This window comes from Galeopterus variegatus, unplaced genomic scaffold, assembly GCF_000696425.1.
Source record: "Galeopterus variegatus unplaced genomic scaffold, G_variegatus-3.0.2 Scaffold6449, whole genome shotgun sequence".
In the NCBI taxonomy this organism is placed as follows: domain Eukaryota; kingdom Metazoa; phylum Chordata; class Mammalia; order Dermoptera; family Cynocephalidae; genus Galeopterus; species Galeopterus variegatus.
The window spans coordinates 66,665-88,608 of NW_007732560.1; the positions used below are offsets into that span (position 1 = coordinate 66,665).

The 21,944-nt window shown below is 50.3% G+C and overlaps 1 protein-coding gene across 2 annotated transcripts in view; it reads left to right on the forward strand.

The window, feature by feature from the left end:
- The window catches only part of MED25 (mediator complex subunit 25), a 20,296-nt gene extending 939 nt beyond the window's left edge, over positions 1–19,357 (forward strand). Inside the window, exons 3-18 of one of the 2 annotated variants that reach the window (XM_008590909.1) lie at positions 519–643; positions 8,083–8,181; positions 8,595–8,715; positions 9,020–9,182; positions 9,322–9,452; positions 9,749–9,836; positions 9,931–10,124; positions 10,592–10,720; positions 11,285–11,370; positions 11,450–11,507; positions 11,657–11,764; positions 13,908–14,096; positions 14,508–14,579; positions 14,717–14,935; positions 15,241–15,421; positions 17,561–19,357. In XM_008590909.1, coding sequence (XP_008589131.1) covers positions 519–643; positions 8,083–8,181; positions 8,595–8,715; positions 9,020–9,182; positions 9,322–9,452; positions 9,749–9,836; positions 9,931–10,124; positions 10,592–10,720; positions 11,285–11,370; positions 11,450–11,507; positions 11,657–11,764; positions 13,908–14,096; positions 14,508–14,579; positions 14,717–14,935; positions 15,241–15,421; positions 17,561–17,805 — 2,208 coding nt within the window. In that variant the 3' untranslated portion in view covers positions 17,806–19,357. Of the gene's footprint in view, positions 1–518; positions 644–8,082; positions 8,182–8,594; positions 8,716–9,019; positions 9,183–9,321; positions 9,453–9,748; positions 9,837–9,930; positions 10,125–10,591; positions 10,721–11,284; positions 11,371–11,449; positions 11,508–11,656; positions 11,765–13,907; positions 14,097–14,507; positions 14,580–14,716; positions 14,936–15,240; positions 15,422–15,828; positions 15,963–17,560 lie in introns of those variants that run through there. The other variant, XM_008590910.1, reaches the window with a different exon arrangement.
- The last annotated feature ends 2,587 nt before the right edge of the window (positions 19,358–21,944 follow it).

Below are 21,944 nucleotides of genomic sequence, written 5' to 3' on the forward strand. Positions count from 1 at the left end.
CCGTGGCCTTGGTGTTATCAGCACCGCACTCTACCGAGTGAGCCACGGGCCGGCCCTCTGTTAGCACTTTTTAACTGGTGAAGATAATTAGTTTTCAGATGTTTTTCGGCCTTTAAAATTTTGTGTGGCGGGGGAAGGGGGAAGCCTACTCAGGTTGCTCCCCAAATAATTTCCATTTTTCTAAATTATTGATGAGTAAGATTTATTTGTGCAGTAAATTTCTGTCAACACATTTGTTACAAAGATTTTTCCAGTTTATCGTTCATTTTCAACTTGGTTACGCAGTCTTTGTGTGTTAGGGCTTTACTGTAACGAGGGAGGAGGGAGCTGGGAGTCCAGACTCCTGAGTCTGAGAGGCGAGGGCGCTGGGGGCCTGGATTCCTAGGTCGGAGGGAAGAGGGGGCCGAGGAATCGTGAGTCTGGAGGAACAGGAAGCTGGGAATCCCAGTTTCTTCTTTGAGGTAAAAGGAAGCTGTAGTCCCAGATTAAAAGTTCCTTTGTCCTCTCCTCCCCCGCAGTATGGGGGCACCCAGTACAGCCTTGTGGTGTTCAACACGGTAGACTGCGCTCCCGAGTCCTACGTACAATGCCACGCTCCCACCAGCAGCGCCTATGAGTTTGTCACCTGGCTCGATGGCATTAAGTGAGCTTTTCCCCCCACTTGGAGTGGGTTGGGGGACCCTGTGCGGACCGTGAATGGGTTTGAGCTGCAGGAACCATTTCCTCACATTGGATGGCTGAAAGGACTGTGAGGGTGATTTTGTTTTTGTCCATAAGTCGTTTCTCTAGTGGGTTCTGTGTGCTTAGCAATATTGCCTTCCATTTAACTTAATTTAATTTAATTTATTTATTTATTTTGAAAGATGAGTGGTAAGGGGATCTTAAGCCTTGATTTGGTGTTGTCAGCACTACACTCTCCCAAGTGAGCTATGGGCCTGCCCTTCCCTTCCATTTTAGAAGCAGAAAAATGTTCCCATTCAGGGAGGTTTGGTTGGGCTCCAAGAGCCATCTCGTCCTCCATATGTGATTCTCACCTTTTTTGACCCCTCATTCCCTGTCTACTCCAGTCGTCCTTTATCAGATGGATACATTGAAGCCTGAATACAGAGGGGATCAGAGGTATGCCAGGACAGATTCCTCTGTGATTTGGATCGGATTTAGATTACATTGCAGACTCTAGAGTCAAGCAGCCTGGGGTCAATCACAGCTATTCCACAACAGAACTCTCAGACCCAGAGTGCCTAATATAGTTCATCTCTGAAGTGGGGAGGTTAATAGTATTTGTGTTAGTTAGTTTTTGGTATTACTTATCCATTACTTTATAATAGATTACATCCAAACTGAATGGTTTAAAACTACCAACGTTTGAAAAAAGAAAAAATAAATAGAACTACCAACATTAATTTTCTTATGCAGTTTCTGTGAGTCAGGAATTCAGGAGTGGCTTAGCTGGATGGTTTGGCTCAGGGTTTCTCATGAGGTTGCAGTGAGGATGTCGGCTTGGGCTGCAGTCATCCAAGGATCTGACTGGGGTTGAAGGATCCACTTCTAAGGCGGTTTGCTCCGCTGTTGGCTGGAGGCCTCAGATTCTTGCTGGCTGTTAGCCACAAGGCCTCTCCACAGGGCTGCTTGACTGTTCTAACATGGCAACTGGCTTTCCTCAGAGTGAGCAATCCAATAAAGAGCAAACAGGAAGCCACCAGGCTTTTTATGAGCAAGTCTTAGAAGTCACACACCATCACTTCTGCCACATTCTGTTTAGTATATTAGTCTGTCTTATTCAGTCTGGGAGGGGACTACACAAGAGTGTGAATACCAGGAGACGGGGAAAGGGAGGTTGTCTATTAAGACCACATAGGGATGTCTTGAAAATTAAATGAGTTGATGGCCATTTAAAATAGTTCCTGGCAAGTATTAAGTGCTCTGTAAGTGTTTGCTGTTATTTTGTGCCTCAGTTTCCTGGTTTGCAAATGGGTAATGGTAGTGCAGATCTCAGTGGTTTTTTTTTTTGTCCTTTTTTTTTTGAGACCGGCCGCACCGCGCTCAGCCAGTGAGCGCACCGGTCATCCCTATATAGGATCCGAACCCACGGTGGGAGCGCTACCGCGCCACACCCTCCCGAGTGCGCCACGGGCTCGGCCCAGATCTCAGTGTTTTTGGAAGGATCACAGGAGCTAATCTTTGTAGCGTGTTTAGCTCAGCATCTGGGCTACGGTCAGGGTTCATTAAACAGCACTGATTTCTAGCTGCTGTTATTTTTATGCATTCATGCAGCAAATGTTTGTCGAGTGCCTGCTTCTTTCCAGGCTGTTTGTACATGAGCTGGGTGCAGAGCATACAATGGAAAGGTGACATGTAAGTTAGAATTAATCGTTAATAGAGAGCAGGGTTTCTCATCTTTTGCACTATTGACACATTGGACTCAATAATTCTTTTTTTTTTTTATTCAGTAATTCTTTGTTGTGGGGACTGTCCTGGGTATCTTAGGGTGTTGAACAGCATCCCTAACTTCTACCCAGTAGATTCTAGTTGAATCCTCCCTCCTCCACTGCAAAATTGTGACAATCAAAAATGTCTCCAGGCATTATCTAATGTCCCCTGGGGGACAAAATCCACCCTGGTTGAGAACCACTGGGATAGATTATTGGTTAAGACTTCAGTAATGTTAAATGGGACCTCCTTGAGTCCCAGTCTGACATCCCTTAAGTTCCTAGCACCCAGCACGGGGCCTGGTACAAAGGAGGCCTAAGGAAAGCTTTGTTGAATGAGTGAGTAAATGAATGAATGCCCAGAATGTCCTTTATACCTCTCACATAAGCTTTAAGACCCCAGCTTACATGTCTTCCCCTCTGGCAAACCTTTCCTGATTCTTGGGAGCAGTTGGGTTGCCCTGTGCCCACTCCTGTGGACTGTGACTGTCCAGGTCCCTGAGTATTTCTCCTGCCATTTGCTTCCACCTGGAGTCTGGCACCCAAGAGGCCTTAGAAGACCTTGGCAGAATAAATGAACTAGTGAAAGCAACAGGGAAGATAATCAGCAAGAAACCAAACCTTCTGGTGGGTGTTTAAATGTCAGGAAAAGCAGTCAAACTCCTTCATTAGAAAATTTCTAGGGCCGGCCCGGTGGCACACTGGAGAGTGCGCTGCTTGGGAGTGCGGCGGCGCTCCGGCCGAGGGTTCGGATCCCATGTGGAGACTGGTTCCCGCTCACTGGCTGAGCGCGGTGCGGGCGCAACACCAAGGGTTGCGATCCCATTGCCGGTCCCTGGTACGGGTGCGACACAGAGCATTGCGATCCCGTACCGGTCAGTAAAAAAGACAAAAAGGAAAAAAAAAAAAAGAAAATTTCTAGGGCACTAGGAAGATAAGATGGAAATCCTTTGTGAACACTTTAATTCACGTATCCACCCCCTAGCCCTTAATTCAGGATGCACTGTACCTTGAACCAAATAAAAATGCTTTGAGTACTCACTGTGTAATCATCCCAATCAGCTGATAAACATTTTAAGCCATTATTTAATGTTCTCAGTAGTCATTGTTTTTATCAAGTCCTGTGTATACATCTGAATTTGGTATCTGTGCCTTTCCAGATGGGTTTGTAACAGGGATCACAAGAAAGTCAGCAAGTTTTGTTCATATTTGGAGAAATCTTATCTTCTTCTGGGATGTCAGTTACTTAAGGTACAAGACATGCAGTGTGGTTTTTGGATATCCTTGCTTTAGAAAGACTTGCTTCTGATGTTACATTTCCTTTCTTAAAAGGGGGTGGGTTCTTTTCTCGGTCTTCTACAGGTAGTGATCTAGAATCAGAAAGAATAGAGGTAGGGCCGGCCCGTGGCTCACTTGGGAGAGTGCGGTGCTGATAACACTCAAGGCCACAGGTTTGGATCCCTATATAGGGATGGCCGGTTAGCTCACTTTGGAGAGCGTGGAGCTGACAACACCAAGTCAAGGATTAAGATTCCCTTACCGATCATCTTTAAAAAAAAGAAAAAAAGAAAGAATAAAGGTAGAAGGAAAATAGAAGCAAGTATCTTCCCTACAGCACTATGACAAATCATTTGTTCATTCATTCAACAAACATTTGTGGAGCAAACTGCTAGGTACCAAGGAGTTGTCATTGGACAGGCAAAGTCCTGGCCCTTGTGGAGCTGGAGTCTGCATGGAGTGATGGGCTAGCATGCAGGAAGTCCTTGGTCAAGGCTGGCTGCTGTTAACGTTCATTCATTTTGACCCATACCTGGTAGGGCCTCCAGGCACCTAGTTGTCCATGAAGGTGGCCAATGAAGACTTACGGGTATGATATTGGGGTAGGACAAATGCGAGTAAGTTCGAAGACACAGAAGCACTAAGGGTTAGAATCCACCTCTATTAGGGGCTGGCCTGGTGGCACACTGCTATAGTGCGCCACTTGGGAAGTGCGGCAGCGCTCCTGCCGAGGGTTCAGATCCCACATACATCCCGTTGCCGGTCCCGGTCCGGTACGGGCGTGACACTGAGGGTTGCGATCCGTTGCCCGACACGGAAAAAGACAAAAAAATAAATAAATTAAAAAAATAAAAATAAAAAAAAAAAGAATCCACCTCTATTACGTAGGGAGCTTTTGTTTTTATTTTGTGTTTACCACATCAAGGGATTTATTTGGAATTAAGGTTTATCATAAACTTGATATTTAAACTATATCTTGTAACTGGCTGTATTTTATTACTATTTCCCATTTTCAAGTTTTTCTTAATTCTTTTTTTTTTTTCGTGACCGGTAAGGGGATCACAACCCTTGGTGTGGCGTCGCCCGCACCGCGCACAGCCAGTGAGCGCACCGGCCAGTCCTATATAGGATCCGAACCCGTGGCGGGAGTGTCACTGCGCTCCCAGCCCCGCACTCTCCTGAGTGCGCCACGGGGCCAGCCCAAGTTTTTCTTAATTCTTTGACAAAATATTTGTTATGTGTCTCTCTTTGAGCTGGTAACAGGTGACTTGTACTCAGAAAGCAGGTGGCTAGTAGGTTAGCTCAGTTGGTTAGAGCACAGTGTTATAACACCAAGGTTTCAGATCTCAGTACTGGCCAGCTGCCAAAAAAAACAAAAAGGAAAAAGAAAAAGCAAGTTTTAGGATCTTTTTTTTTTTTTTTTTTTTAAAGATGACCGGTTAAAGGGATCTTAACCCTTGACTTGGTGTTGTCAGTACCACGCTCACCCAGTGAGCTAACCAGCCATCCCTATATGGGATCCAAACCCGTGGCCTTGGTGTTATCAGCACCGCACTCTCCCGAGTGAGCCACAGGCCGGCCCAAGTTTTAGGATCTTAAAGTGGTCACTCTGTCACTCATAAGTTTCTTTTTTTTAATCGAAGTGAAATTTACATCATATGAAATTTTTTTTTTTTTAAAAGATGACCGGTAAGGGGATCTTAACCCTTGACTTGGTGTTGTCAGCACCACGCTCAGCCAGTGAGCGAACCGGCCATCCCTATGTGGGATCCGAACCCGGGGCCTTGGTGTTATCAGCACCGCACTCTCCCGAGTGAGCCACGGGCCGGCCCAAGTTTTAGGATCTTAAAGTGGTCACTCTGTCACTCATAAGTTCCTTTTTTTTAATCGAAGTGAAATTTACATCATATGAAATTTTTTTTTTTTTTTTTGATGGTTGGCCGGTATGGAGATCCAAACTGGTGAACCCGTGACCTTGGTGTTATTAGGCTTCACTCTAACCACCTGAGCTAACTGGTCAGCCTTGAAAGTGAACAGGTCAGCAGCATTTAATACATTTACAATGTCGTGTAATCGTCACCTCTGACTCATTCCAGAACATTTTCATCACTCCGAAAGGAAACCCCATTTACATGAAGCAGTCCCCATTCCCCTCAGCTTCAGCCAGGGCACTTTTGGCTCGAGTCTCAGAGAGGCCCAGGAAAATAGTGCTTTGATTTCTTCCATCACAAATAGCTGGGTGGCAGGCTGTATCCAGGGTTCGTTCTGTTAGTGGGGTCCTTCCCAACTCTAGTTTCAAAGTTCTTGTGCAAAACGGTCTTGATGGTGAGGAAGAGGAGGGTTGGGGAGTGGGTGATGAGTAAGGAACAGAGCCATGGCCTGAGTGCCCTGAGAGTCACGAGCCAGGACTAGTGGAACTGGAAAGAAATCGGTGCAAGAACTTGGGTAGAGCATGACGGGGGAAGGGTGGCTCAGCTGCATTGGCGCTCTGCCAGGCTGCTGGTATGCTCATGGATTCAGCAGGCAGTTCCCAAGGCCTGTGTGATTTAGGGCATGTTGTCAGATGATGAGAGATGAGAGCAGCTTAGATGACTTGGCCTTCCTCCCCGCAGTGTGCACAGGCTATAGGGGAAGGTGGGCTGTGGAGGGAAGCTTGACAGCTGCAGTATCAGGTAACCTGTGATGTGATCGATGGCAGGCTCTAACATCAGGTGGCAGGTGGGGAAAGCTTCCTGGAGGAGGGCATGCTGGTCTGGGTGCCACAGGATGAATAAATCAGGTTTCTACGTGAGCCAGCATGGAGATGTGGTCTGGGGAGGTGGGGGGCACAGCACATGCAGAGATCCAGAGGTGTAGCAGGTCCACAGAAGCCAGGGACACATAAGATGTTCCGGGGGAGAGGTATGGAGGGCCCCAGATGCCCTGCTGAGGGCTTTGGTTTGTTCCAGCCTTGATGGATATGGTTGACTTTGCAGTCATTTGTTTATTTAACATGTTTCCTGAGGCTTCCCATGTGCCAGACTGTGGTGAGCAAGGCTGGAGTGAGAGAGCACACAGACTTGCCTATGGGGACATAGGCGCAGACACGGATGCAGAAACCATAGTTCAGGGGGGCAGGGCCCTTGGTGCTCCCAGAGGCATACCTGGTCTCCACACCTGTCCTCTGCGGCAGAGGTCAGCCTCACGACCACAGGGCCTGAAGAATCATGGCAGCAATAGCTGCACTCAAGTAGAGGCCTTCCCTGGGCCACACCCCACACTGGTGGCTCACCTGTAGATCAGGAGAAGAAACTTGAGTGTCTGTGTGTGAGTTTCCTAGGGCTGCCATAGCAAAGTACTAGAAACTGGATTAGAAGAACAGAAATTGATTGTCTTAGAGTTCTGGAGGCTAAAAGTCCAAAATCAAGGTGGCAGGGCCATGCTCACTCTGAAACCTGTAGGGGAAGGGTCCTTCTGTGCCTCTTCTAGCTCTGGTGGCCCCAGATGTTCCTAGGCTTGTGGCAGCATCACCCCAGTCTTCAGGTTGTCTTCCCTCTATGTGTGTCAGTCTTTGTGTCCAAATTTCTCCTTAGATAGACACCAGTCCAGGGCCGGCCCGTGGCTCACTCGGGAGAGTGTGGTGCTGATAACACCAAGGCCACAGGTTCGGATCCCATATAGGGATGGCTGGTTAGCTCACGGGGTGAGCGTGGTGCTGACAACACCAAGTCAAGGGTTAAGATCCCCTTACCGGTCATCTTTTAAAAAAAAAAAGAGAGACAACAGTCAAAAAAAAAAAAAAAGATACCCCAGTCATCTTGGATTAGGGTCCCCTAATGACATTAGTTTAACATAATTACCTGTGTAAAGGTCCTGTTTCCAAATAAGATCCCATTATGAGGTACTGGGGGTTAGGAACTCAACCTCCCATTTTGTGGGGGACACATTTCAACCCATAACACTTTGGGAGGACAGAGGAGGCCCTGGTCCCTGGCTGGAAGTTGAGGTGAAGCCAGGGCTGGTTTTAAAGATGGAGCAGATGGCCCAGAGAGGGGAAGGGACAGTGGGAAGATGGACAGGGAGCCAGTCACAGCGGGATTGGGACACAGCATGGGGGCCCAGGCTTGATTTCCCCGGCCTTGTTCTGAGGGCCTTCCAGGCTTCATCATTAAGATGACAAATATTCCCTGTCCTTGCTCTCTGGGCCTGGTGCTGTGCCAGTACCAGGGATAGAGTAGGGGATTCAGCAGTATCCCTGTTGTCTTGAGGTGCGTAGTCCAGTTCGAGGTGGGTGACAGTAAGAGAGCAGGCTCTTCAGTGTGGCCTGGGGGCTGGGACGATGGCAGTCCTGGGTGCCACAGGGGCACCTAGGGGCTGACTGCCTGGCTCCCTGCAGGTTCATGGGCGGGGGTGGCGAGAGCTGCAGCCTCATCGCAGAAGGTCTCAGCACAGCCCTGCAGCTGTTCGATGATTTCAAGAAGATGCGAGAGCAGATGTGAGTGTGCCCCTCCATGTGGGCCTGTGTTAGGCTCGTAACACATTTTGCCTATCACATGACCCCACCTCTCATGCTGGAGAAGAGGTGGGCTCTGTGTGCCCAAGCACCCTTGAGCTGGGAAGCAGGAGTGTGTCCTTGGGTGAGGCCTGGCCAGTGCCTGGTCTCAGTGTCCTCACTGGGAGAAAGCACCAGCTCTGGGTCTCCCTCCTGCCTCCCCTGCCTGCTTGGTGACTTAGAGCAAGTCACAGAATCTCTCATGGCTCAGTGTTTTCATTTGTAAAATGGGGGCATTATTTCTGACTCCCGATTTTATATCGGGTGGAGACTTGTACCTATTCTGGTGCTGGGTCTGGGTCCCCTCTCAGGGCCCTTGTTGGTCCCTGCTCCATATCTTTTCTTGTCCCTGGCAGTGGCCAGACACACCGAGTCTGTCTTCTTATCTGCAACTCACCCCCATACCTGTTGCCTGCTGTTGAGAGCACCACATATTCTGGATACACAACAGAGAGCCTTGTGCAGAAGATTGGGGAGGTGAGGACTCCTGGGTCTGAGAGCAAAGGGGACTAGGAGCCTGGACTCCTGGGTTTGAGGGAGGAGGGGCTGGGAGTCTGCACTACTGGGTCACAGAATAGTTCCGGACTCCATGGCCAGCTCTGCTTACTCTTGAAAGAACTAGAATGCAGAGTTCCCTGGGTTTCATGGTCCCCTTCCCAAGAGCCTGATGGGTATTGTGATTTTAGGGCCTGGGCGGTCCAGCCACACAGCAGGTGTAGTAGCCTGGGGGCCAGGCCCCAACATTCTTGTGAAGGGGGCTCCGTCCTTCCCTCTCCTGCAGCAGGGGATCCACTTCTCCATCGTGTCTCCCCGGAAGCTGCCTGCCCTGCGTCTTCTGTTTGAGAAGGCAGCTCCGCCAGCCTTGCTGGAGCCACTGCAGCCACCAACAGATGTGAGCCAAGACCCGAGGCACATGGTGCTGGTGCGGGGGCTTGTGCTGCCTGGTGAGGCCTGGGTGTCAGTGGGAATGGGGGGCTTGGGGTATTTTCCCAGCTCCCTCTGACTTGGATTTTGGGTTTCCCTCCCCTCTCTCCACTTTGAACCCCTTCTCATGGGTGCTTGGTCATCCATCCTGACTCTCAGTCGGGGGTGGCTCGGCCCCAGGCCCCCTCCAGCCAAAGCAGCCAGTCCCACTGCCTCCCGCTCCACCTTCAGGTGCTGCTCTCTCAGCAGCCCCCCAGCAGCCTCTGCCCCCCGTCCCCCCGCAGTACCAGGTATGGATGTTGCCAGGAAGGGGCATGCTTCTGGGTCCCTGGAGGAGCCATGGTTCCTTGGGAGAGATCTCATTGGATGTTGGGGCTTGTGGGGTGATGGGATTCCCCTTTGGGTCACTGGGAGGGTAGGATTCTTGAGGCTATGGAATCACGTCCCCATGGGATGACTGGAGTCATGAGCTGCTGAGATATTGGAACTGGGGTGGCTATGTCTTAATGGGCCATGGGCTGTGTGGCCCTGTGGGACACGAGGACTGGGTGCATATGGTCCTCACCAACACCCCATTCACCCCCAGGTTCCCGGGAACTTGAGCGCAGCTCAGGTGGCTGCCCAGAATGCAGTGGAGGCCGCCAAGAACCAGAAGGCTGGGATGGGCCCACGCTGTGAGTCCTAGGGGAGGATGCGGGGTGGCTGGGGGTCGGGCAGGCCTTTCTACACACACCTGTTCCCTACTTCTTCCCTTGGTCTCTCTTGCAGTCTCGCCCATCAACCCTCTCCAGCAAGCTGCTCCAGGAGTGGGTCCCCCCTTCAGCCAGGCCCCAGCCCCCCAGCTACCCTCGGGACCTCCTGGTGCCCCAAAGCCACCTCCTGTTTCCCAGCCCAGCCTGGTTTCCACAGTGGCCCCTGGTCCGGGCCTGGCACCCCCTACGCAGCCTGGGGCACCATCCATGGTAGGTGTCTGCTCGCCTCCCACCTGCTCCTTCCTCTTGGCTGTCCTGGGCTGATGAGAGGATGAGTAATTTGCCTTCTTGAGCGCCCAAGGGGGCGTGGGTCTTGTTCTGGCCTCAGGGGTTACTGACACGTGTGCTACAGACAGCTCTGAGATGACTGGGTCTGGGGACAGAGAATTGTGAGGCTTGTGGTTCCAGGTGGGTCAGAATTGTTCTGAGGAACCCAAGGGATCCTGGGATCTTCAGGCCTGAGAGTTCAGGGCCTCATGGACCTTGAGAGTCCTTGAATCCTGCAGGGTCAGAGCATTTTTTGGACCCAGGGACAGCTGAGTGCTGTTCTGGGGATGGATGTACAGAGAAAGGGATGTTTGTCCTGCTCTTGCCTGGTCTATCCCTCTGGGAGAATGGCCCCTCGAAGGAGATGGTCTGACTCCACCTTCATTTCCCTACTTCCTCCCCTCTGGCAGGCAGGCACGGTGGCCCCAGGAGGAGTGAGCGGCCCTTCCCCAGCCCAGCTAGGGGCCCCAGCCCTTGGTGGACAGCAGTCCGTCTCCAACAAACTCCTGGCCTGGAGTGGTGTCCTTGAGTGGCAGGAGGTGAGTGGGCTTGAGGGTCCATTGAGCATGTGGGACTCAGGGCCAGGCCAGGGGCCCCATGGGGTGTGGGACTTGTGATCTGGAGGAGAGTCCCAAGGACCCATGGGATTTGTGGCTCAGAGTTCAGGACTAGGAGGGTATTAAGAATTGTGTTACAGGGCTGGCCAGTTAGCTCAGATGGTTAGAGCATCGTGCTGAAACACAAAGGTCCAGGGTTTGATACCTGTACCAGCCAGCCACCAAAAAAAAAAAAAAGGAAAAAAAAGAATTGTGTTTCAGGTGAAGAACCCAGAAAAGCTTGGGATTTGGGGTTCAGGTAGGGGCCTGGGGGATTGTGGCATGTGGGGGGCAGTGGATTGTGGGACTTAGGGGCCGGAGGAGGAGCTCCAACATTTGTGGAATTTGAAGGCTAGAATTGGTGGTCTGATGGAGAAGCCCAGGGCTCTTGGCACTTAAACTGGGGAACATCCTGAGCTTTGGGTCTACCAGGGTAGGGCAGGAGGGGTGGAAGGGACTGAGGCTTAGGGCCTTTTTCACTGTGACCCTCCCTTCTTCCCCCTTAAGAAACCCAAACCCGCCTCAGTGGATGCTAACACCAAGCTGACGCGGTCACTGCCCTGCCAGGTCTATGTGAATCACGGAGAGAACCTGTAGGTGGCTATTGGGGGCAAGGCAGGGTGGGGCTGGGGTTTGCACCTTCTTGACACCTCTCCCCATATTAACCCCCAGGAAAACTGAGCAGTGGCCCCAGAAGCTGATCATGCAGCTCATCCCCCAGCAGCTGCTGGTGAGTGGTAGGCGGGAGGCCCACCCACCCTGCCATCAGCTCTCAGCCTGTTCTCTCTTCCATCTTCCTTTCCCTGCCCCCACCCTGCCTCTGGGTCCCCTCCTCATTTACCCACATAACATGCTCACTGACTTCTGTGTCTCCCCCAGACCACCCTGGGCCCCTTGTTCCGGAACTCGAGGATGGTCCAGTTCAATTTCACCAACAAGGACCTAGAGTCCCTCAAAGGCCTCTACCGCATCATGGGCAATGGCTTCGTGAGTCTTGGGCAGGGTGGGACCGAAGAGAACCGTTTTTGATGATTGGGTGGGCTTTGTGAGCTTGGGCTCCTCGCCTTTCTTCTAACACTTAAACTTTTATTATAATTATAGTATGCACCAGATTGAGTTACATTCCACATAGAAATTTGACCACGGTATGACAGGAGCAATTAGGGGGAAGTCTTTGATTCTTTTCTTTAAGTGTGATGGAAAGGCTATTGATTCTAACAGGGATTTACTGGGTATTAGTTTCCTGTTCCTGCTGTAACACACTGCCACAACTGGGGGCTTGGAAGAAAAGTTTATTGTCTCACTGTTTTGGATGTCTAAGATCAGGGTTTTGGCAGGGCCATGCTCTCTCTGAAGCCTCTGGGAGAGGGTTCTTTCTTGCCTCTTCCAGCTATAACCCCAGCTTTAGGCATCATCACTCCAGTCTCTTTGCCTCTCTGTCTTCTGTGGCAGTCTTCTGTCTTTGTCTGTGTCTTCACATGGCATTCTCTGTGTGTGTCTGTGTCCCTTCTTATAAGGACACAGTCATTTTGGATTAGGGCCCACCCTAATGACCTCATCTAACCTATTACATCAGCAAAGACACTTTTTCCAAATAAGGTCACCTTCACAGGTAACGGGAATTGGAATTTCAGCATATCTTTTTGGGGACACAATTCAACTCATGACACTGGGGAAAGATTTCTCTAAAAAGGAGCAGATCCAGTACTTCCTGTATTCAAGGCACTTTTCCAGGAAAGAGGACTTTAGGTGAAGTGCCTCATGGAATCCTCACAGATACTCTTAAGAAGGCCCTCCTGAGAGTTAGGAATGCTTTTGGCTGCAAGTAACATAAATCCAACTAGTAGTTTTCAGAACAAATACATAGTTGGGGTGGGTGCAGAAATAATTCTTTCTCACAGTTCTGTGGGTCAGCTGGGCTCAGAGGATCATTCTCACTCGGTGACTGTTACGGGGTTTCCATCATATGGCAGCTGAGACTGTGGTCATTGGACAGCTCTACTGGGCTGGATGTTCAAAGTGGCCCACTCACATGGTACTGGCTGTCAGCTGGGGGCTTAGCTGGGACTATTGATTTGAGTACCTGCACGTGGCCTATCCATGTGGCTTGGGCTTCCTCACAGTATGGCAGCTAGGTTCTGAGAGCAATGTCTCCAGAGTGAGCACTGTAGGAGCAGGCATTTATTTTTGACACATAACAGTATATTAGAGGGAAGCTATTGGGGTTAGTTTTGTAGCTCCGTGACATAAGAACCAGACCCTCTGTCATTCTCTTGGCCTCTCCCTCATGGTCACAGGATGGCTGTTGTAGCTGTACGCATACGATATGCTTCGATGAAGGAAGGTGAGGGGAAAAGCGGCATAGGCCATGTATTTGCCTTTCTTCAGGAAAGCAGAAACTTTCCCAGTCCCTAGGGCAGTCCTCTCCTTCATCTCTTGGGCCACTGGGCCACCCCTAGTTGCACAGAGGCCGAGGGAACAGGCACCCATGAACACACTGGGGCTTGGACACATTGCTACCCCAAGCAACATTGGGGTTCTGTATGCAGGGGAGAATGGTATATGAATGTTGGGTAGTCAGCAGGGTCTGCCTGGGATGGGGAAACTGAGGCTCAGAGAAGTACCACTACCCCTGGTTCGCACAGGCAGATACTGAGGCCAGGTAGGGTGTGGCCACTCCCAGTGGTCTCTTGGATACCGTAGGCTCACCACCACTGTTGATCCCATGCCTTCAGGCACTGAGCTCTGTCTCTGAGCCCCTCACTCACTGCTACGACCCCTCCCAGTGGCCCTTTGAGGAGGCAACCTTGGCACTTTATGGCTGAAAGTGCAACCCATGAGGTGGGGGCGCTAATTCAGGGTTGAAAATCTGGGATCCTGTCCTATGTCTGGGGGCCTTTTCTTTCCACTCTTTCTCTTAGCAGTTGGCAAGGACCCCAGCCTTGTCCTGGCCCTTTGGGTACTGATCTTGCTCTAAACCCCTCAGTTTCTTCAAATAAACCTCCTATCTCCTCAGCCTTTTATAACAGTAACCTCACCACTGCTTGCCTGTAGGGCTTCTAGAACCTTCTAGAATGAAAAGGGGCGAGATGCTGGTGTGAATGATTCTGAAGAGCCTCTGTCCCTGCAGGCGGGCTGTGTGCATTTCCCCCACACGGCCCCCTGTGAGGTGCGTGTGCTGATGCTCCTGTACTCATCCAAGAAGAAGATCTTCATGGGTCTCATACCCTACGACCAGAGTGGCTTCGTCAATGGCATCCGGCAGGTCATCACTAACCACAAGCAGGTCCAGCAGCAGAAGCTGGAGCAGCAGCGAGGGGTGAGTGATCACAATCCCTCCTCAAGCCAGCACCCCATGCCTTCTTGCCTGGGCCCCCAGTAGACACAGTACCCTAAAGCTCACACAGCCAAACTTTGCAGTGGTCCTCCTGGGTTTCCAATACCAGTGATGTTTACTTTTCTTCTGAGATGTGGCCTCCCCCAAGTTCAGTCCTACCCCAATATTTCCTTGTAATGTTTTCCTCCCTTTCTTAGCATCCACATCAAATTCCTGACACACAGCTTTCTTGTGGGGACCTGGGTGTGTAAGATTTACTTCCCAGGCTACTCACCCCCAAAGAAAATGTTTCCAACTCCTTACAAATTTCCCTTCAGGGCTCAGATCCTCCCTACTCAGATTCAGGACACCACCACCCCTTATTGCTGACCTGCCCTCTCTCTCTCCATGCAGATGGGAGGACAGCAGGCACCCACAGGGCTGGGCCCCATTCTGGAGGACCAAGCGAGGCCGTCACAGAATCTGGTGAGGACAGTGCTGGTGGGGTCAGGGACGGGGTGGGGGAGGCCTCAGAGGTTACCCATCGTTCCAGCATGGTCTGGGAGGCTCAAGAGTATGCGGGGCTGTGCCCCTCTCCCTTACCCCATCTCTGTTCCCACCAGCTTCAGCTCCGCCCACCTCAGCCCCAGCCTCAGGGTGCCGTGGGGGCTTCTGGGGCCGCGGGGCAGCCCCAGCCCCAAGGTACTGCCCAGGCCCCCCCAGGTGCTCCCCAAGGCCCTCCTGGAGCCGCCCCTGGCCCATCCCCTTCTGGACCAATCCTTCGACCCCAGAACCCTGGGGCCAACCCCCAGCTGCGGAGCCTCCTCCTCAACCCACCACCGGTGAGATTTGGGGGTGGGGGCAGAGGAACTATGGATCCTGACCCTGACGGTTCTGGTCCTTTTATCTGGGAGGAGGGAGGTTGGCTTTGGTCAGCAGTTGTGAATGGAGACCTGTCAAGGGCTCTAGGCAGACCACCGCCTCTCCATCCATCTTATGTGGGTTTCTGCTAAGATTCTTTTGAAGAAAGATCTCCCCAAACTGCTGGCCAAGATGCTTTCTGAACACCATCTGTGCCAGAGGCAGGATTGTGGGGGGTGGGCATCCTTCACCAAGGGCCTCTAAGCCACTCTTTGTGTCCCCCCAGCCCCAGACTGGGGTGCCCCCACCCCAGGCGTCCCTTCACCACCTCCAGCCACCGGGGGCTCCGGCGCTGCTGCCCCCTCCACACCAGGGCCTGGGGCAACCCCAGTTGGGGCCACCCCTCCTGCACCCTCCACCTACCCAGTCCTGGCCTGCACAGCTTCCCCCACGGGCTCCATTGCCAGGTAAGAGGGCCCCAGGGGAGGGCAGAGGTCTGGACTAGAGCACCAAGTCCAAGGGCTAGAGATCCAAGAATAAGGGGTCCTCCCATGGCCTCGGGGGGCTCTGAGGGTTAAGGACCTAGGGATGTGAGAGCTCTTCCCAAAGAGAAGATCCTTTCCTGCGTGTCCTCCTGGAGTTGCTGGGAAGCATGATCTTAGAGCGAGAAAAGTAGTTTGTGGGGAAGGGTTCCCAAAGGTTCATGGGAAACATCATATTTGTAACCAGATGGGGTCAGAGGGTGCCTTTGATGGGTTCCCTTAAGGCGTTTTAGAAAACTGAGTGCCTTGGGCTCCAAGAGGAGGAGGGAGGAAGCAGGCCCAGGGCCCTAGGGACTACTCGAAGATGCAGTCCCTTCCCCACTGCCCCCCAGGTCAGATGCTGCTGAGCGGGGGTCCCCGGGGCCCGGTCCCACAGCCAGGCCTGCAGCCTAGCGTCATGGAGGACGACATCCTTATGGATCTCATCTGAACCCCCAATACCCAATAAAGTTCCTTTTAACACACACCCCGGCTCCCGTCACTGACATCCCCCAGGACTGGGCAGGAAACCCCAGGGAGACATCTTTGTCCTTATTCTTGCTTCAGCAGACATCCCTGAGGCCCCAGGGTGGGTGATGCTGGGGCCTCAGTGGTGAGTGAGAGGCAGTCTGTGTAGCCTGGTTCAGGGGGAGATGCAGAGGCAGGCAGTAGTGCTCAGGACAGTGTGCTATCCTGGGATAGTAGAGGGCATCATGGAGCCTGGGAGAGGCATCTGACCCAGCCTGGGCTCAGGAGAATCTTGAAAGAGAAGCAGCTGTTAGCGAGGCCAGGAGGAAAGGAGGTGCATGGTGACAGGTACAGGCAGCGGCAGAAATGATTGCTTAAAGGCAGGAGAAAAGCATGAGATGTTCAGAGAAGCAAGTTGATGGATGCTTCTGGAGCATGACCGTGAGGGACCCAGGAGGGAGGAGGTAGAGGTGGGTAGGCACCAGATCCAAACTGAGGAGCTTGAGCTTTGTCCTGGGGACACAGGAATCACAAGAGGCTACTCGATGGGGGCAGGCCCTGGCCAGCTCTGGGTAGAAAGACCCCTCTGGGCTAGGAAGTATGAGGTGAGACAGGAGGCCAGGAGGGTGGAGGCAGGGTATTGACAGGCCACGTGAAGGAAGTGGGGGTAAGTGGGGGTGGGGTTGAAGTTGGCTTCTGGGGCCAGGCCTGGGTGATGGTAGATGGTGTGAGTTCATAGAAGTAGGAGCTGGTAGTGAGTGCAAATGGTGTAGGGATATCCAGGTGACAGGTGCTGTGTTGGGAGCTCAGGCCTGTCCTTAGGGAACAGTGTGTGTTTGGTGATTGAAGCCACAGAAGCCAACAAGATTGCATATGAAAAGAGGGCAGGCCCTCGGTCCTAGTCAGAGACCGAACTTCTAGGCCTTTGGGTGGGGGTGAACAGTGGGGCCATCCCCAAAATGGAAGGCCTGGCAAGGAACAGGATGTGAGTGAGGTGAGGGACCTGAAGGATGTCCTCAGAGACATCCAGGGGACAGCTGGCTACAGATGGGTCTTGAGTGCAGACCAGTCTCTTCTGGAGGAGGAGAATTAGTTGTCTCTTGTCAGACTCTAGACCAGTGTTGCTCAGAGTGTGGTCCACGCCTGGACCACCAGCATCCACATTGTTTTGGACACTGGTTAACACGCAAGTGCATGGGCCTCACCCCAGGAGAGAGGTTGCAATCTGGTGGCCTGTGGGCCACTCTCCAGATGTTTTGTTTGGCCTTCCCTGTGTTAGCATATGTGGCACTTTTTTATTACGAGTTAGTTGTAAAAATTGGGATAATTCACACACACACATACACGCACACACACACAAAATCTGCAGTTTTGGCTTCTCTTGACAAGTCAGAAGATCTGGCACCCCTGGGCCCACCCTTCTGCCTGGCTGGAGCTGCCCCTTTCAATGGGGCGTGTGCTCTCTGGTTCGCCACAGTTCCCACCACTCCCTCTTGGCTCCCCCACCATGAGGCAGGGGGTCACTGCCTTTGTCACTGGGCTTGCACTGTGGTTGTTCCTGTGGTAGCATTCAGAGGAAAGTGAAATCTTTCTTGTACCCATGTCTCTTGTCAAAAGTGGCAAAACGAAAGAGAGAACGAGAGGGCCGTGTGTTTCGAGAAAAATGGGAGCGAGCCTATTTCTTTGTGGAAGTGAAGAGCATGCCTACGTGTTTAATATGCAAAAAAATCGTGTCTGTGTTGAAAGAATACAACTTGAAACGTCATTATGAATCACAGCATAGTAAGAGTTTCGACCAGTATACAGAACAGACTCGAGATGCGATCCTCAACGAACTGAAAAAGGGACTCAAATGTCAATAGGGTTTGCTTTGGAAAGTGAATAGAGTGTCATGGCTGCGGGTTACAGTTCCAGAATAACATGAAAAGCATTACCTGGGCATTAAAACCTACAACAGATGGCAAATTTATAATGGAGCTGATAGAACACGTGTCCTGAACAGAAACACGCGACTGTTTAGACCATTATTTAAGTCTAATGGGTATTTGTGTTGCACTGTGAGCTGAAAATGAATCAGGATTTACGAGTCCAGTTGTTTGAAAGAGTCGAATCAATTGTGGCCTTTTCTATCGCTGCTCATAACAGCTTTATTTATTTGTGGTGTTGAGAATTTCGATATGACCGAAGAAGTCTGTGACATGGTGCCAAGGCAGGCCCAATGCTGGGAAATGACTTATTTTTTGTGTATTTGGAGAAATAAAGTTTCACGTATTCTGGTCAGAATTCTTAAGCACAACTACAAACATTTGTAATCACAGGAGGACTTGGCAGGACACCTCCATCTGAGGTGGCAGCATTTGGCAAGGACATAGAAGTCAGGTTATTGCATCAATCACCAGGAATTGTTCTTCAAAATTAAATGGAACATACCATGGACACCCTCATACTTTTGCTCCTGTGGCTTAACCACGGGAAGTTGATGGTGACTTGACCTGATACATTTCACAGATGCTCCGCCACCTGGTTATGGAATAAATCCAAACCGTTGGAAGTTAATCAAGTTGGTTCATTTCAAATCAGGCGAAAGCCACATCTCAGTTCCCCTGATAAGGTCAGTCAAAGACTTCTGTTTGAGGCTACGACCCTTCTGAACACTGAATATTTCTCCACAAGGATGTTCACAAATATTTCTCCGGAAGGATGTTCATTCATTGAATGTATGATCATATCTGGCCAGTCCTGGCAAAAATGGAGAAGCCATTGGCAAGGAATAATCTGACTCCCTCTCCTTTGCTGCATGTGGTTTCCAGGAATGAAAGAGATGGCCTGGACTGTATTCACTCAAACTTTGGGTTGAAGACCAAATTCCTGCCAAAGGTTCTCTGCATCCAGACTTTATGAAAATGAACTAACACTGTTCAGTTTGCCTTTTTGGTTTCGTGTCGATCATGTGAATGCAGACCGCAAAGAGTAGTTATTGAGCTACAGTGCAATAGGGCGCTGGTTCCTAAATACAATTCTATTGGAAGATCACTAGATTCTATGACTATCTCCAGTAGTTGTCCTGAATATCTGTTTAGAAATACCGACACCTGTGGACAGCTGTTTTCCGTTATGAACCTGACTCAAATACTGCTCCCAGTTTAAGGATTCAAGATTGAATTCTAAACTGCCCATCCCACCACCCCATCCAGGGCCTGCCAGTGACATCTTGGTGTGGCAGGGGAGATGTCAGATGAGCGTCAACTCAAAGGAGCAAAAGAATTATGAAAGAAAAATTTAATAATTAAATATTCTATTTTTCAATTTGTATTTTTTCAATTTTGAATTTAAAATATAAAGTCCAGTATCATACGTGTTTGTATTATGTTCCATGCATTCACCATAGTTCAGTAAAGATACAATTTGATTATACTTCTGGCCGTTGACTTTTCTTATACCTGGCTAGTTCACTCATTTATGTGACCCGCCTGGCCCCTGTGGGCATTTGAGTTTCTGATCCCTGCCCTAGAACTGTGGAATCAAATGTGGACGAGGGAGGGCTGGGAATCTGCATTTTGAACAGGGTGATTCTCATACCTATGAAGGATGGAGTAAGAGACACTGGTGGTAGCTGAAGTGAAACTGGGTGAGATTTCTCAGGCAGGCTGTGTAGCAGGGGTTTTTGAAAACTCAGATGGTTCCAGGGACCAGGCAGGTGATGAAAATGTGTGAAGCGGACGGGTGTAAGACAATAGGGAATGATGGGGACTGTGGCGAACTTGGAGAGTGCTTGCCTCACCTAATGGCATTCAAATTAAAAACAAAAACACTGTGAGGACCAAACAAAATCTGCTTGTGGGTCTAATGAGGCCGCCGGGGCGCCATTTTGTGACCTCTGGAAGAAGAAGACTTGAGAACAAGGACAGAGCCCTGAGAAACCCACGTGTAAGGGTTGGGCAGGGAGCTGGAAAACAGGAGGAGAACCAGGCAAGTGTGGTGTTCTGGAAGCTGAGTGTATTTTTGAGGAGGGAGTGATCAACTGTGTGAAAAGCCACGGAAAAGGGAAGAGAAGATGAGCTGGAAGCAGCCTTTGCTGCTTCCACCTGGGTGGAAATCCCCCCTACAGAGAAACATGGGTTTGGATCTGAAACAAATTGGTCAAAAAGAAATGTTTTCAGTTGCTGATGTGGCCTTTGCCTGCCATTGAGTCCCTGCTGACCTTAACACCCGATTAGATGAACCAGAGGGACTGTCATGGCCTAATCATGTGTGCTTATTCACAAGGGTGAGGCCAAAGAAACCCCATGGTTATTGGAGTGCCCAAAGAGTGAGGACAGGGCTGGCTGGTTAGCTCAGTTGGTTAGAGCGTAGTGTTAATAATGTCAAGGTCGAGGGCTCTGATCACCATACCAGCCAGCTGCCAAAAAAAAAAAAAAAAAACAAGGATAGATATGGACACACAAAACTCACCTAACTCACCTCCCCATTTCACAGTCCAGGTGACAATAAGGCCGGAGTTTTCATGTACCTCTTAGAACCAGCCAACATCAATGGAGCAAATCTTTTTGGAAAGTTTTTTTCTAAATGCAAGGTGCATTAAAGCTGCGTAAGTGTAGAAGTAATAGTGAAAATCCTAAGGTTTTCTAGCAGGGTTTTTTTTTGTTTGTTTCCCCATATAAAGATAACTGGTAAGGGGATCTCAACCCTTGACTTGGTGTTGTCAGCACCACGCTCTTCCCAAGTGAGCGAACCGGCCATCCGTATATGGGATCCGAACCCGTGGCCTTGGTGTTATCAGCACCACACTCTCCCGAGTGAGCCACAGGCCAGCCCTCCAGCAGGGTTTATACCTCAGCTTCTGCACCAGTTGCCTCTGTGATCTTGGGCAGGTCCCTGTACCTGTCTGAGCCTCAGTTTCCCATACTTCAAATAGTGACTACCCCATAGGAGTGTGATAAAGAAAACTACATCCTAGCTCCCACAGTCCTTGATACAGAAGAGCTGCTGTTGGCCACTGTCATCACTGGCAGAAACGCACTTAGAAGGCAAAACATAGTGGGCAAAACTGCTTCATTGTAAAAATCACCACTGTCCATAGAGGTTATGATTGAGTGAGTGACTGGTTGGGAACATTTCATTTTTGACCAATTTGCTTTTGGATCATGCATCTGGCTGGAAGCAAGACTGGGAATTCATGAAAACTCTGGGGAAATAGATCTGGTGGAAGTGGCAGGACATAATTGAAAAAGTTTTTTGAGACAAAAATGCTAAAACACCAACAGGTTAAACCTGCTTTAGGTGAGAGAAAATGCCCACCTGCCACCTCTGGAGAAAAATAATGAGAAAAATGACACCTAAAAAGGGATGTTAAGAGAGTATTTGTTTCAAGGTATACCAAACTCACTAATACGTATTTCTCCACCATCTTGGACTTTAAAAAAATTACCTTTTAACATGGATTGAATTACACACATTCTTAGTTGCATAAAGATGAAAGAGCTCCAGAGTGGGAGGAATAAAAAGTGAAAGAGCCCCTTTGCATTTCCCTCCCCCTCACCCGCACCCCCTGTCCCCAACACCAAGCAAACCACTCTTCCTCTTCAGAGGCGGCTATTATCAGTTTGATGTTTGAATTTACATGCATACGGTTGTAGACACATTTATAGTTTAGTTTTTTTACATAAGTAGGGTCAGTATATGTTTTTCTTTAGCTTGCTCTTTTTTTTTTCCATTTAAGTAATGGATACCTGTCCACATCAATCGCTACGTGTAGCTCTATTTCCTTTCTCCGAATGGTTGCCGCAAGTCCGCTAAATGGATGCATTCTTTTTTTTTTTTTTTGTCTTTTTGTCTTTTTCCGTGTCCGGCAACGGATCGCAACCCTCAGTGTTGCCCCCGTACCAGACCGGGGACCGGCAACGGGATTGCAGCCCTCGGTGTTGCTCCCGCGCCTCGCTCAGCCAGTGAGCGGGAACCGGTCTGCATGTGGGATCCGAACCCTCGGGTGGGAGCGCCGCCG